The sequence below is a fragment of the Folsomia candida genome, unplaced genomic scaffold, assembly GCF_002217175.1.
Source record: "Folsomia candida strain VU population unplaced genomic scaffold, ASM221717v1 Fcan01_Sc062, whole genome shotgun sequence".
Lineage (NCBI taxonomy): Eukaryota > Metazoa > Arthropoda > Collembola > Entomobryomorpha > Isotomidae > Folsomia > Folsomia candida.
In genome coordinates, this window is record NW_019091254.1 from 190,821 (window position 1) to 207,789 (window position 16,969).

A 16,969-nucleotide genomic window follows, 5' to 3' on the forward strand; every position below is an offset into this window, starting at 1 on the left:
CTTTTCGTAAAAAGCTTGTACTCGAATTATGAAGAGAATTTATGTCATTATTAATTTTTAGGGTTTGATTATGATGTTTTTAATTTGAAAAATTAAGTAGTGTGTGAAATTCATGCGTTGGAAATTGTCATAAAAATAAAAAATTCTTATTACAAACAAATTAATTTTAGTTATATAATACCAAATTAAAACTTGAGCATCGCCACACCTGAAAAGTAAATACGTACTTAGATTTTTCTATATATTTCCGCAAAATGACGTCAAAGTTAATTAAAAAACAACTTATTGGAGTAATTACAATAATCTAATTACCCAGAAAGACATTTTCCCATATTATGCCTGTTTTACACCCTGTATGATTTTTACGTATTTTTTACGTATTGTGGCAGACCGGCACGTAACAATAACCGGAATATGTAACGTGTAAAACACAAGTATTACTCTTGGGTTTGAGGGTCAGTTATATGCTTGTTTTATGCTCGTGTTGTATTCGATGAATACAGACGTTATATTACTGTATTATTTCTGAAATTACGATCATTTTACACATTAATTGTTTTCAAATCTGTACATATTTATTATCTCTTCAATAATCAAAAAAAATTACGCTATACAAGTTAAGTTAACAAAACTCCATTACGGCTAGGATTAATGTAATTATTTAACATCGGGATACAATAGTAACAACTAGAATCTAATCTATACGGTAACAAAACGCATTTCATAAACAACAAATTACTATTAAGTACAAAATCATTAGATAAATTTAACGACAATTTATAGATACATAATTTGCTACTCTTAATCGGATACATACCCACAGTGTTTCGAGTAAGAATTTTTTGACAAATGAAGTTAGGTTTACCTATGTCATCAATTGTTATTGATTTAACGAGAACTATATTCATTTCCCCATCCAGAAAGCAATTATCACCAAACTTTGTACCAATGCTAAATTTTTCTAAAAAATATCGCCGGATTACTTTATTTTTACCTTGTACATAATTTTTGCATCTGGCGGACTTTGACTGCAAATAATCAGAATTACGGGCTTCTTCCACTCGTTTAACTATTTGCTCCAACTGAAGTTTTTTCCCTCTGACTTGTTTTTTTAAAAACTGCAAATGATTTTCGAATGGGAATGCGCTAACGTTATCCAAACTACCGAAAAGTTTTGCGTCATCTGAAATATGTAACAGGCTATGTACATTATAGACAATTTGTGTTGCTCCGTATATATTTTTCATGTCACTAACGAATTTTTCTAATAAACTTTTTGCTAAATTATTCCACTCATCCACATGAGCGTTGTTAGATAATAAAATATATACAGCTGAATGAAGCTTTAGAAAGTGGATATAGGCTTCGTCAGAAAGAATGCCACGAAAGGCCATTGGAGCTGTGTATAATAAAAGTTGTCTGAACTCTGTAGCTTTGAACCTGTTAATATCTTTTAATGAGCGCGGCTTCCTGTTAAATTCGTAAGGAACATGTTTGGAAATACGACATAAATAGTCCGAGATTTCGAAAACTTTCTTAGATTGCATACGATTTTTTATGGGCCCAGAAATCCAAATATTTAAGAGTTTACGCATAATTCCTAAATAAAAACAATGCATTGAGTCTATAACGACTTGACTAACCAATCCAACATTAAGTATCGCCAATGGTGAGTCGTACACATGATGATCAATGTCAAGTTTCGCCCTAAATGATTCATCAGATCGAAGCGTACTAGACTTAACAGAATAAATAATTCGCCCATTGTATTCACCTTCGTCAATACAGCGCTCACAAGAATGATAACCATTATGCCCTTTGCACCCCTTAATAAAACTACGCGCAGGCGCATCTGCAATAATTGCACTTATTCGAAATCTATATTTAACAGAATCAACAGTGAGCCCATTTAATTCTAAATCTCTAACCTCCTCAATAAATGGTTTTAAAAATTCTTTAACACAACATGGCTTACTCTCGCCGCAAAATAAACCGGCCAGTACTGGGGACATATTTTTGACTTGGTCAATTGTAAATAAAATTGGCCACATTTGCGTATTGCTACTCTTACACACTGGGAATCCGTCCGTGCTTACAGTTATTGACAATAAATCATTTGAATCATTTAAATTTACAAATGTTTTTAAAAAGGGATATTTACATTCATTTCTAAAACTAGAACAACTAACCCTAAGAATTTGATCTTTAATACCAAAATAACTAAATTTCCCCCCTTTAATGGAAGTCACGGTTATTTTTCTCGGAGTGTGTAATAATGTTTTGGCGCATACGGGAAGAATTTCATTGTCCGGAAGATGATTATTTAAAACTGGCAATAAAGAATCTAGTGCGTTATGAGATATGTTAAATGAAATTGCCCAATGCGATAATGCATGTTTCAGGCTAACTTGAGAAGAAGCTGACGATGGTGTCAACTCAATTGAAGGACTTACTACATTTTCTAGACTGTGAATATTGCTGTTACCCAAAGAAAAATCATATTTATAGGATGGCACACTTCTTAATGGAGTAACCAAAACTTCAGGACTTATTTTACTTAACGAATTAATAGTGGACTGAACATCCTTGATGATTCTGCGGCGCTTGGATCGATATGACGACATTAGGATTAGTTATTATCTGGTGACTGTTGGGATTTCGGCGGCCGAGAATTTTGAAGCCAAGTCTGAATGAAGGCAACAATTTCTGACGTCTTGGAAGCACGGCAAACTGGATTTTCCAAAGCTCCGTCTAGTTATCAGCAAAAAAACTTATTATCTGAATTACAGTTGTACTCATGGCTTCTTTCCGCTTAGTGTAAATTAATTCTCATGTGTGCAATATTATTACACATGCCTACATATTATAAACCCCAATATTCAAAATCCTGGCATATATGCAAATGTTTAAGAAATATTTAACAACTAACCTAGAACCGCAGCAGCTAATGGAGAACTTTTGAAGCAAATTTTATTGTGAACCCCAATGTAATTTGTTTGCACCGCTAATTCTTTTGAGAATAGACGTTGCAGAATTCCAGTGACAACTTTCTGTGGTGTCTTGCCCCCAAAGGATGAAAACATGTCAACCTACATAAGCAATTGTGGATTAATAAAATTTGGCAAAACAATTTAAAATAATTATCAAATATTTGTACCAAGCTGGTTTTATGATTGTTATCAGCCATCCAGTGTTCCAAGCTTCTCATATCCGTCAGAGATTCAAGTGGCAATTTTACCGGGACATTGAGTTGCACCCTAGTTGAGGTCGATTTAGTTCGAATAAGTAGCTCTTGAATATCATCCTTTAATTCACGGACGGTAGTGAGCAGATATTTTTCGAGCGCTATATACAAAATGTAAGTTTTTGTTAATAATTTCTCGTTGACTAATTACGGAAATGACTTAAATGAGGTCTAGTACCGATCTGCCGTGTATACAAAGTTAGCAGAGTTGTCCCAGGTGGTAGTTTTCCTTCTTCAGATTCTTGGCCCAGATCGCCGTCGGCTGAATTGTTCACAATAAAGTCTTCCTCAGTTTGGAATACAGAAATTTCGATAACTTGTGATTCCCCCGGAGGCGAAAATATTTGTGAATTCACTGGCACAGATTCGGGAGGAGTGGTGACGGTTGTTGATTCCAAAAATGACCCGTGATCTGTAGGTCCTGTGAGTAATTATTAGCAGTTAATGTCAACCACTTTGCACTATAATGTGTTATCAATTAGGCACAAGTGTTTTTTTTAAATAATAATATAATAAACATAACGAAAGTAGTTGTTAAGTAAAATTCCATACCTTCATCTTCGTCTGATGGTAATGCGGGCGATAACCTCAGATTGTCTTCCTCCTCTAACGATACCTCATTCCCCTTATTCTTTTTTATGCTTATCTTTCTTTCAAATATCTTTCTCTTTCGCGAAGATGTCCCCCCAGAATGATCCGATGACGACTCGAGATTTGATTCCTCCTCCGCACGTTTTTCTAGGGCTTTTCCTTCCTTCAAATCTCGAACTATAATTTATTTAACAAATTATAAATTATAATTGATGTATTAAAAGTTATAGAAGTAAATTAGCATAAACTTACCATTGCTACGTTTAAGTTGAATCGGATGCAGTTGCCAATTTTCTTGTGGAGCAGCAAGTTGACTAATTAACTTGGAAGCAATTTTATTTGCTTTGGGTCCGGCTGGCCAGTAGCAAAATTTTCTGGTAGCATCCAACCAAATTTCAGGAACAATTTGCACACTGTTATCACTGGGATCCGTAAAATGGACAATGCAAAACATTGTAAATTCAGTTAAATGAAGAGAATATTGATGGAGGATCGTTAACTAATATGAGTGCGGAAGAAGTGTGAAATGAGGGAAAATAACGGCCAACCAGAGTTGCGTCCCCTGTATTTTACCAGTCTTTTACGGACGTTTTACTGTATGAATACGGAGAAGAATATTGGGAGCCTGTCTCAGAGTTTAATGTATGTAATATATTTGTTTCTCCGTGAGTGTATTACTTTGATTCATTAAAACTGGAGTTTAACATCGAACATTTAACACATTTCTCACTACTGTAAAACCCAAGAGTAAAACTTTGTATTTACCTCCATATTCAACTTATATTTTACTAAACCCGGTTTTTACAGCCTATCTGATCAAATACTCCCGTTTTACTGGGTTCATGTCTTTCTGGGTAATTACCTTCAGAATTTTCGTATAACGAAGTTGAGTTTGGTACATATTTTAAAAAAATCAATTTAATTTTAATCGTATAAAATTTTACAAGTTAAATTATCTTTTTTATGTAGAAAGGGTGTTTTTTTACTACAATAAATAAATAAAAACTGCCCAGAAAACTGTCGTTTAATCTAAATTATTGTTAATGTATTTTTTTTCATATTTTTCCACATAGACGTCTAAATCATTCTAATCTCAAAATATGTAACAATATTTTCAATAGATTAACCTAATACATTACGTAGACTCTACATTTCTCCTGGCTGGCAAAATTTTGGAGAAGGTTGCTCTAAGAAAGTACACAAGTCGACTTTTAGCCATTTAGATTGGACAAATTTTGAATTCTTTCAGACTCGTCGATGTTGGTCGTACAGCTAATAAAATGAGATCCGAGAAAGTGCGGTGTGTTTTGGATTTTGTGGATCTTTGTACTTCTGTCGGATCCCTTTTGTTAAGTCGACCCACATATTTCCGCCGTCTTGTCGAGAGCAAATTACGTGACAACATGGTGCAAAACATGACAAAGAGACGAAGCAAAAGGTGTTCTGCCCCATTTTGCGGAGTGTTTGTGATGAAGTGGATTTTATATAAATCATCTTCGCCTTGGGATGTCAAGTCTGGTTTGTAATAAAGAATGGGCTTTTGTGTAATTAAAATTATGGTGATAATTAAAGTGTAATTAAGTCTCAAGAGTAGAATGTAATTTGGGATAATTATTCGCGTAGGAGAAATGAAGAAAGAAATCAATAACTTGGGTTGTTTTAGAATTTTCAAACTTATGAAACTTTGTGATATATTTAGAGGTAATATTAGAGGTATATTTAGAGGTTTGTAGAACAGATTTAAAGATGTTTTTTGAAATGTGATACGCCGAAATATAAAATTTTACAAAATCTTAATATCATAAAGCATCCAAGATGTTTTCCGGTGATTTTTTTTCATAAACACGGGCGGAACAACGTGGATTTGCGTGGATGGCTATAAAAGGAAAAAATCAACAAAATTTTTATAAAAATTTGCAAAGAAAAATACTTTTGAATCTTTGAAAATCTTTTGAATACGAACGTCCGTTGGAATTTCACGCAAATTGAAAGTGGGGATATGTTAAAATAAATCGGGTGAACAAATTTTGAAGAATTTAGGTCAGGAGCTGAAAAAGTATAATTTTTAGCTTTTTGTGCCTTGAAATTAGCAATTTCTGTTCATATTCAGGTCCGTTTACAGTTTAGCTCTAACCAAGAAAATCACGAAAAGCACATTGGCCTTCAATCATCAATGTTGCATTTTGTTGCATGTCGTTCCTGAAATTCCCACGTGGCCTCGTTGCACAGCATCCTTCCCTGCTCGTTCCACAACTTTCCCCAACTTTCACAACAACGTAGAGCTGCTGTTTTTATTTATGTTTGCAAAACCTGCTCGGCATGATAATCATGAGTCCCACGCGAATTGGATTGGATTCTGGGATCACTTCATCATCTTTGTGTGGACTTTCTCTTCCTCGTTTGTTGCTAACACGGGTTCATCGAACACGTGTTTTGAAAATTAGGAAAAGATGCGTTTTTTACCAATTTTGGAAAAATACAGGATTTTTTTTAAGTCAATGTGGTATTGTATTAATGTGTGTATGCCAAATTCAACTTTTACCAAATCGATAAAGTTTTATTACCGTTAAAGAATAGCAACTGTTTAATAGTTGTTGTTAGCGTTTAATTTAGAATTTGCTAAATTCGACGTCTTTTGTCATATTTGAGACAAGTTTATATTTAATAGTTGTTGTTAGCGTTTAATTTAGAATTTGCTAAATTCGACGTCTTTTGTCATATTTGAGACAAGTTTATATTTAAAGTGTAAAAGCTAGATTTTGCAGGCTAATGGAAAGTATTCCATCAGCCTATCATCTAGCCATATCTACAACTTGTTCCATGAGTATTTCATTCATGTGCAAAGTCGAAAAATGTTTGGTTGAAAGATGTGCTAACTCCTCTATTAAACTTGTATCGTCACTTTATTCCTAACGTTTGTTAACTGAGGCAAATATCGTTGAATATTACGATCAAGTCAAAATTGAAATTTGTAAAATTTTCTAACGTATGTAGCATTTTGACGCCTTTATAAATATTTTGATAGAGTTGACACTCTGATTAAATAATTCAGATGAGTATCCAATGGACACTGAAAATGTTTTAAGTTTCAAGCAATCCTACAAAGTAGATTTGAAAAATTTCAGAAATTCTATCAACAATAAAAACACCCCAAAGAACGGTTCCCTCCCAACCCTGTCGTTTCCTTTTGCAGGAAACATTTCACATTCAAACAATACAAGGACGACGAGCCTTCATTCTCCACCGTAAAAGGGTTGTCATCTTGTTAAAAGGTTTGTTTTACTAGCGAACACGTGCCCATGCCCTTCCGCGCGCAGGGAGAAAGTGAGTGAAAGTGAAGGCAGGAATCTTGCCGGAGAAGTAAAGTCAAGAAAGGAAAACGAGCCTGACTTCCTGTTTACACTGAAAAGAGCAGTCTTCCAAAGTTTAAAGTGCAACCTTCTCCGCGTGCTTTTGCCCTCTTTCTTCTTCTTCCGGAGAAAGTCGGTCCGGCATGAAATTAATGAAATGACGGGCTATGCTACCTCTCACCATCATAATCTTGTCGAGTTTTTATTGCACGGGAGGGAACGCGAAGGTGGAAAAGTGAAAGTATTCTTCTTCTCTTCGTTTCCGGAGAGGAAGTCAAATGTGAAAATTAATTGAATGGAAAAGTTACGAAATTCCCGTTTTTTCAAGTAAATTGTTATAATTTAAGCGAGGTGAAAGGTGGAATTTTATTTTCAGGGTAAAGGGTCAGTTAAACCTTGGAATTAGATTAAATTTAAATTTTTAGTTAGAAAATCGCTTTTGTAAAAGCAATTGATGGTAAATAAGACAAACCTTAGCCTATAAAAAAACTGGATTATACCAAGGCTTAAGTGAAGCCGAGAGGATGATAAGTGATCAGTTTGTGGCAAAAAGTGGTACCTCATTTTGTTGTAAGAAAAGTTGGGACGAAATTGTATGGAAAATGAAATACATGATTTTTTTAAAAAATTGTGATTTCTCAACCCTTTAAAAATTTATGATGCTCCGAAAGTACCTTTAGAAACCGAAGAAAGTCGTATCTTATTACTTTTCTCTTAGAATTTAGTCCAAAATGCGCTAAAATTATAAACTGTTCAACATTCTCAATTTCCAACTCGTAACGAAATCGCGAGTTATTTACTGCAAAATGTTTGATTTCGCTCTCCAAAAGTGAAATATTTTCCCACCGGACACTTAGCGAGATACGACGACATTCTGCACTTTCACTAACTTTGAATTCCGCCTTAATTTACGAACTATTACGTAATAATATGCAAATTAATTTTCATAATTTGTTGCATAACACACAAATTAGTTTATCAAAACTATTATATAAATTAATTCCCTAAATTAATATATAACTTTGTTTTGTTATATCATATGCGACTTAATTTCTGCTCAGATTCCTGTCAAGGTTTTATTAAATATTTGTAAACAAGATGTGACACTGATTGTCATGCTTTCACCCAATTTCGTGCAGAATGGCTGGGTGAAAGTGAAAGTGAAGAACTTTTTCATATTAACGTAATCCCAACCTCATCCCGGATTCGTTTCAATTTGTGTAAGTTTACAGTATCCGTTTCAACGAGGGAAAGCATCCATAGCGGAATTTTTAACTTTCTCTGAGAGAGAGTGGCTTTCACTCTGCTCGGCCTGTTGACTTGGTGGCGGACGAGGTCAGAACTTTGATTCCAGTTTTGGTAGGAATTTATTCTCTATGCATAATAACATCTTTCTTCATTTTGGGAAGACGGGGACCCTCTTAAAATTTTTTGGGTGGATTTAAACGAAGGTTTTATTTACGATGTAAGGATTTATTTGAGATATTTGACACAGTTCGTCGAATTAAAAAAATGGGATTTTGATCAATTACGAAATTTTGAAAAGGATTGAGCTAAACGTCATTTTAGCAAAATTGAAATTTTAAAAACCTAAACTGAGCCAAAGGTGGTGGAGCGAGACGTTTGAGATTTTTAAACTTGACGGATTTGTACCATTTCGAAACAAATTAGAATGCAAATTTTTAACATTTTCTTTCATAGTTTCGATCCTAAATTTTGAATAATATAACAATAAATGAACAGCAAAAATCTAGAGACAATTTCAATTATATAAGAAGGATATGAACGAATTTTAGGAAAAGGAAAAAAAATTAGATTTTGAGAAATCCCGAAATTTTGAGGGGGAATTGAGTTTGACGTCGTCATAAAAAGGTTTGAAGTTCAGAAATCTGAGTGAAAATAGGAAAGTGTTTTGAATGTACTGTCAAATTACTGAAATTTCAATAAATTGGACGCCGATGTAAAAAAAAATATGAATTTCAACATAAAAGCAATCATAGATAATTCTTTTCCCCCGAAGTATGGTTTTACTACCAAAAATTAAAAAAATATATCTTAATTTATATGGCAGGAAAAATTGATGAACAGTCAATTAAGTTCAGTCAATTGAAGTTCATTTGAAATAACATTATTACAAAATAATTACTGGATTTATTCGGTCAGTAAAAATATAAATGAAGCTAAAATTTTTGATTGTAAATAATTAGTAAGTTTTGTTCCTCTATTTATCTCTCCAATTATTCATGCAGTAGGCACAAATTTGTATTCTACGTTTTTTAAGGGTGTCGTTATTTGTGAGAATGATGATGATGGAGCTTTGTCAGCCATGAAGCAGACTGGACGCTGGGTGGAGTGGACTTTGGGAAATTACTTTCCCCAAAGTTTTTTGTCTCTGCGAAACGAAGAATTTGGATTCTGACTCCGTCTCCAAAATTGTTTTCCGGGAGGAGACAAAAAGCGAAAACGGTTTTTGGTTTGGATTCATCATGCACGAATTACTCGTCTATTGGGGACCATGCTTAAAGGGTGGGATCATCGATTTGAGTGGAATTTTTACTTCTGTGCGGCCCTAACGAGCCTAAAATTTTGTTAAGAATATGAAGCCTTGACATCTACGTAGCTAAAAATCCGTGATGTTCGTGTTACACGGCCCTTCTTACGAGTCCTTTGACTTATTCCAATCCATCAGTTGCGGGTATTAAACACAAAGCTATTTTTTGGAAAAAAAATAATTATGGAGCCGTAAGTTGAATTTGTCTGAATTTAGCAATTCAAATTGAGTACTTTAGATTAAACATTTTCCTTAGTTTTTGCTCACGTTGAAATTAGGATTAGCATCGCAAAATCACTTTCAAAGGAAGAAATTACAACTTCTTAATACTTCGAATTGAAATAGAATTTACCGACATGCGACAGATAGAAAATACTTGAATGTTATAGAATTTAGCCAAATTCACGATTTTTGCGATACAGGTTAAAGTTCAGTTCAGTTAAAGTTCTAAACGAATTTTGTGATTTTGTAATGATTATTTATTGGGTGATAATTTTAATTTGTATTAATTGTACGTCTAAATTTTATTTTTATGGAGTAACATTTTCTGAATCATGTGCCATTGGAAGCATAACATTTCAATTTTCGAAATACCATCCCAAAATGAGACACAGCTACTAAAACTAGCAATTTATTAAAATTCAACCATTGGTTTGTGCACAAGATTACGGTCTGTAGTCAGTGTTGAGTGTAAAGTGAAAGTGGGAGCATCGCAGTGTTTTTATTAATAGCGACAAGATGAAGATGATAATTATTGGGCTTAACTTTTGGCTGTAACTTTTCCCGATGCGAAGGTTTTCTCTGTACGCCCCATTAATTAATTTCCACTTACTTTCCCCACTCGGTGCGTGGGAGAAAATAGGAATAAATCCCGTTTTCACCCATTTCGTGCACTTCATTGCAACTGAGGAGACGCTATAACACACTGAGAGAGGGACCAGCCTGACTAATTATTTCGTTATGCTGGGTAATTTGGCCAAATTTAATGCGTTCTCTTCTCATCATGCTCTCTAAAATGTGTGCAAGTTATTCCCACACTGGTTTTTCCAGCGGAAAATGAAAGTGGTAATCAAGCTGAGTGAAAGTGGAAAATTAAAATTTATTTTGGGACAACGTTTAGAATAATAAAACTGCAAAAGTGCACCAAAAATAGAATTTTGTCCAGTAAGTCTGGCTCTTTGGGTGGGTGGAAATTATGTAAATAGCAATTTTTAATGGTACCGAAGAAACCATGAAATTACACAGGAACTATTTGTCGACTTAATTGAGTATTTTCAGCGAGACAAGATTTTAGGAAATAATTATGCAACCGGTGGAAGTTATTAATTTTGGAGTGGCTTTTGGTAAATTTTTCAAAAGATTAAATTAAAAATATGAATTTCACACGACTTTTGAATGATTTTCACCACAGAAAGGGTTACAATCTATGGATTTAGCGTTTTAACAAAAATACCCTAATCATAATCGAAAAATTAGTAAATGTTGCCATTTGACAAAGTCAAAATAATTTATTTTGGAAGTTTATTTAACATGAAATCATTTATCAGATGCAAATTTTGTGGCGGAAATTGATGAGTAAATCTTGAAGTAGATGAATATTTTTAGAAACATGTTAAAAACATTACCAAATTGGTGATTTAAAAAATCAAGGGTTATGAACGTTGCCATTTAAATTGAAACTGGCACAAATTGTGTTCCGTGCTTGACAATTTCCTTACGAAATTTCCGAAATATCTAAAAAAAATTTAGCAAATAGCCGAGCAAGTGAAAGTTCACCGGTTTCATTTTATGGATCAACTTCACGTCCCATTCTTACCATACGACCCTTTAAAAAACAATAATCAATCAACAATGGACACAAATTATCACATGTTGTGTTGTTCACTTTCGTTCTAACTTTCCACTCAAGTTTAACCCTCACTCTGATTTCAGTCAAAAATCGCGTAAAAGAAAGTTATTTTTATTCCCCAATTACGACCATGTTTGTTTCACCCCGGAATTTGGGAAACATTCCGATCTCAAGTGTAACAACTTTTTCCAAGAAAAAAGCTGATATTTTTGTCCTATGGAATTCAAGCGCAACAATTTCATTACTTTTACTTTGGGAAGATTAAGCTATTTAATTGTTGCCATCAGTGGGAAAAGTGCTCAAGTGGGCAGAGTGAAAGTGAGCCATGTGAGATTTCGCTAAAGTGAAAAATATGGAAAATAGAAACTTTTAACTTTTTTGTGAACGTTTAGCAATTTAACCGAGAAGAAAGTGAATATGAATATTCATGAATGTGCGAAGAGAAGATACCCCTTTTTGCCTTGAAATGTGTTCAAAACAACTTTTTGCTCGCTTTATGCAATAAAAATAAAAAAAATAAAATAATCCTTTAAAGTCAACAGATATCAGTTAAAAGCAAACTGGTTTCCAATCTATGACTGTCCTTCTCACCATATAACTCTGGTGATGAGTCGGATCTTCTCACAGAGAACGGACTCTGCGAGGGCTCCCCTTTCTGGCATTGCCAGACCGTCTGGCCGGGCTCACCCAACCATGAGAGGAGCACCCACCCCGTACTAACACCGAGCCGAGTAGGATTAGCAAATAGCTTCCCGGACAGAGAGGAATCGAACGTGTGACTGCGTGGTGACAGTTCCGCCCCCGAACCCCTAAGCCAAAGGGCTATTGCTTGCATTGTTGCATTATTGTTTGCAATGTTCTTGTCGGTGCTTGCATTGCATTTTTGGCCGGTAATAATTTTGAGGAGAACGTTGGAATGCAGCAAAAAATGGAGGGAAATTGGGAACGGTTTGAAATATTGTAAAATAGCAAGTTTAAAATAGTAAACTTTGAGGATATTTTTAAAGAATCATGCATTTAGGGATTTTTCAGGTTGGGAAATTGTGAACACAATAAATAAAATATAATTTTTGAAGATGGAAAATATTCATACAAGAACGCCAATTTTAATTATTTTTAGTTTTTGGTGAATATTTGTGAAATTCAGGTGCAGCAATTCTTGACACGTAATTTTTAAACTTGTGCCGAAGTTTGATAATCCTGACATTTTACAGTAATCAAAATCGTCAACTCTGAGCAGTTGTAATTTGATGAATTCGAAATAACTTATTTTCTAAATTGTCCAATACACAGTAAAAATTAGTGGTCTCAACGGTTCTCGGTTCTCATAGAACCGAACCGGAACCGATGGCTCGGTTCGGTTCCGGTTTATACGGAGAACCGAACCGAACCGAAACTTTTATTACCGGTTCGGTTCCGGTTCCAAGTCTTTGAGAACCGAACCGAACCGGCCGGTTCGGGTTGAACCGAACTTCATACACAAATACATTAGCGAAGTTAATCATATTTTCGAAAAAGTTTTACGAATTTCCCGAAATACACATAGTTTCCAAAATGAAATTTTGACGTGGCCCCACTGCCAAAGTTCCCAAAATGAAACTTTGACATGGCCTCACCCCCAAAGTTCCCGAAATGAAACTTTGACTTGGTCACACCCCCAATGTTTCCAAAACCAAATTTTGACTTGATGACACGCCCAAAGTTCCCAAAATGAAACTTTTATTTGGTCACACCCCCAATGTTTCCAAAACGAAATTTTGACCTGGTTACATCCCCAATGTTTCCAAAACCAAATTTTGACTTGATGACACCTCCAAAGTTTCCAAAATGAAATTTTCACCCCCAAAGTTTCCTAAACGAAATTTTTACCCCCAAAAGTTTCTAAAATGAAATCTTTACTTGGTCACACCCCAAAGTTTCCAAAATGAAATTTTGACTTGGTTACACCCCCAATGTTTCCAAAATGAAATTTTTACTTGGTCACACCCCAAATGTTTCCAAAATGAAATTTTTACTTGGTCACACCCCAAATGTTTCCAAAATGAAATTTTGACTTGGTTACACCCCCAATGTTTCCAAAATGAAATTTTTACTTGGTCACACCCCCAATGTTTCCAAAATGAAATTTTTACTTGGTCACACCCCAAATGTTTCCAAAATGAAATTTTTACTTGGTCACACCCCAAATGTTTCCAAAATGAAATTTTGACTTGGTTACACCCCCAATGTTTCCAAAATGAAATTTTTACTTGGTCACACCCCCAATGTTTCCAAAATGAAATTTTGACTTGGTTGCACCCCAAACTTGGAATTGTTTTCTAACTTCAATAATATATACATAAGTGGTTTTGCTGTTGACATGTACTAGAATTTGCTTGTTTAAATACAGATAAGTTATTGGCTTATATGTGAAATTTCATCAGAAACACGTCAATTAGCATTGTTTGTTGTTTATTGCATATTAATAACACTACCGGTTTGACCCGAACCGCCGGTTCGGTCACGGTTTGGTCCGGTTCCGGTTCGGTTCCAACTAAAAAAAGTTCGGCTCTGTTTCGGTTCTTCAATTCTGGTTCTCGGTTCTAAACCGGTTCTTCCAAGAACCGAACCGAACCGCACCGTTGAGACCACTAGTAAAAATAAGATAACAATTATTTGCGGAAGTGTATTTTTAAGGAATAGCACATAATGGGATACGATTAATTTTTTATAGTCAAATTATTCAAATACAAAATAAACTATAATTTTACACCTGAAATTTATTCGTAGAAACAAAATCCTGGTTGGTTATTGTAATTGTAATTCGTAAAGTCGATTATATTATTTTTAAATTTTTGGCAAATAAATAAGTTATATAGGTTTTTTAGATCTGCGAGTGCAATTTTTAAATTTGTATCGAATTTCGATAATTTAACATAAATCATATTTTACAATTCATTGATTAAAGATCCGGTAATTTGATGAAAAAGTAATAAAACTCGTCGACTCTGTATTGTCATAATTTGATGAAGTTGAAAGAACTTATTTTCTCAATTTTATAACCAATATATGATATTTAGGTATTGGGTCTGCTTCAAATAGAAAACGTTGTTATGCAGGCAAAATATATTTTGATCCAACTTTGGACAATTTACATAGAAATGCATTATATTTTGGTCATTTGGTCATCAAATTACTATGATTAAACGAAACTAGTAAATATTTGTTTTAAACGATTCTTTAACCCGTGCAAACATGTTTAAAACACGTTCATACCTACAAGGGAACATACCGAGGTGTCCAACGAGTTAAGGGTCGACACCTGTACCAAAATGACCACAATACATGATTTATTAAACGAACTGAAGGAATTTCCGTGTAAAATTCACTTTTCGTCACGTTGTGACGATATTTCTGACAAGCGCATGACCATCGGGTCGCCAGAGAGGGAGAGGTCAGCCGCTGAACGATCAGGTCGAACACAGAGAAGTGTCGTCGTCGTGACGTCGTCGTGACGTCGTCTTCAGAGATTTCGAATTCTTTCAAATTTTGTAATTTTAAAGAAATTTTGAACACATTTTGAAATTGTGAAAAACTTTTTGAAATTATGAAAAAATTTCGACAAATTTCGAATTTTTGAAAAAGTTTCGAAATTTTGAAGAAATTTTGAAATTTTGAAGAAATATTCACAATTTCATAATTGTTTGAAAATTTCAAAATTTCTTCAAAATTTCAAAAGTTTTTCAAAATTTCAAAAAGTTTTTCAAAATTTCAAAAAGATTTTCAAAATTTCAAAAAGTTCTTCAAAATTTCAAAATGTTTTCAAAATTTCTTCAAAATTTTAAAATGGTTTCAAAATTTGAATCAATTCGAAATCTCTGAAGACGACGACTCTTCTCCGTGTCGACCTGATCGTTCAGCGGCTGACCTCTCCCGCTGGCAACCCGATGGTCATACGCTCGTCAGAAATATCGTCACAACGTGACGAAAAGTGAATTTTACACGGAAATTCCTTCAGTTCGTTTAATAAATCATGTATTGTGGTCATTTTGGTATAGGTGTCGACCCTTAACTCGTTGGACACCTCGGTATGTTTCCTTGCTAGTTCTTCATACATATTTCCAACGAAAACAAGGAATACATTTTCCAATTAACCTTCACTCTCAATAACGCACAATAAAACAGGAGAATAACCATTGATTCTAATTGCATCGTGTCGTCGTAAAGAATTAAACGTGGAAATGAGCGATAAAATGAAACAGGTTCAGTTCCAAGTTACCGTCTGACTTTCACTTTTTTGTTAAAAACCCGACACACTTGGAAATTGAGCAAAATTTGTTGCAAACTATATTTTAATTTCGACATTATAGTTTTTTCACCAATTTTCAAACGAAGTATTTTGCCTTCAATTAAAAACATTTTATCTAAAATAATTATACGAAATATACAATTCCATAACTAAATACTTTTGACGTTATGAAATTACGAAATTTCAAACTTCTGAAATCATTGATAGATTGGACCTTAACTTATCAAATTTTTATGGTTAGCCATTTGTTAAAAACTTAAAAATTCAATTTAGTGGATCAAAAATTTACCCCGTTTTAAATTTTAAGCCAAGCTAATTTTATACTCCATCCATGATCCGCCTCCAGTTTTGTCGTCTTTTTAGTGGACAACGGGGTGACAATCTCTCGAACGGAAGTCAACAATTCGTCACTATTTGCAGACCGCTTGGAAACACGGGCTTTCACCCGTGAATTCGTCCAGAAATGTAAATAGTGCCGAAACACGAAGTATAACAAAAGGCGAGCTGGAAACGTAATTCGAGGGGAAAAGGACACTAAATATTTGCACCCTGAATATTTACAAGACTGACGACCCAGCCGTGGCATGATTTTATATGCAAATTATGTTGCTTGTGGTCAGGGCCTGTCCTACCACTTTTAGGCCTTGGATTCTGTCACTAATTAAAGTCCAAGTTTATACTTTCACTGCTTACAAAGTTACCGAACTATTGAGACAATGCACGCAGTCCTTGGTGACTTTATAAAGTGTGTAAATGTTGTAAAAGAATTTTACAAATTTTTACAAAATATTGAGACGCCCTGGATCTCACTAAGTTTGCAAAAATTTGTCAGCTAATTTTCTTTGGAAATATTTGCAAAAGTTTGTTTACAGATTTAGGTTTTACAAAGTTATTAATGTTTGCGTGAAATGCTTCAATATATTGAGCGTATACTTTGGACTACGTTTTGTTTCGTAGTGCAACTCACTTAGCAAATTTATTGAGTTGTACGAAATAGAATAAAATTGTGCCATATTAACGCCAAATTCATTAAAACTGAATTTCCATATGGGAATAACTTTATACAGATTTTCCTGCTTCTTGAAAGATGTGTTTA

At 34.2% G+C, this 16,969-nt stretch overlaps 1 protein-coding gene across 2 annotated transcripts; it reads right to left on the reverse strand.

The window, feature by feature from the left end:
- Positions 1–553: 553 nt before the first annotated feature.
- On the reverse strand, positions 554–4,777 carry LOC118433604. Of its 2 annotated transcripts, none has more exons than XM_035845692.1 (6): positions 4,088–4,775; positions 3,797–4,012; positions 3,423–3,665; positions 3,158–3,345; positions 2,930–3,089; positions 554–2,751 (listed from the first exon to the last, which is right to left on the reverse strand). In XM_035845692.1, the coding sequence occupies exons 1-6, from the start codon at positions 4,287–4,289 to the stop codon at positions 2,630–2,632; spliced, it is 1,131 nt and encodes a 376-aa protein (XP_035701585.1). In that variant the 5' UTR covers positions 4,290–4,775; the 3' UTR covers positions 554–2,629. The 2 variants fall into 2 exon arrangements, with proteins under 2 accessions (XP_035701585.1, XP_035701586.1); XM_035845693.1 differs by lacking the exon at positions 554–2,751 and adding an exon at positions 2,758–2,856 and having other exon boundaries at positions 4,088–4,777.
- Between the last annotated feature and the right edge of the window lie 12,192 nt (positions 4,778–16,969).

Bases quoted from the DNA above. Each gene is read 5' to 3' on its own strand.
- LOC118433604 (XM_035845692.1), bottom strand. From the start codon at position 4,289: ATGTTTTGCATTGTCCATTTTACGGATCCCAGTGATAACAGTGTGCAA. The intron at 4,013-4,087 runs GTAAGTTTATGC...AATAAATTATAG, and splicing joins TCAACTTAAACGTAGCAATG to TTCGAGATTTGAAGGAAGGA. The intron at 2,752-2,929 runs GTTAGTTGTTAA...GCTGATAACTAG, and splicing joins ATTAGCTGCTGCGGTTCTAG to ACGGAGCTTTGGAAAATCCA.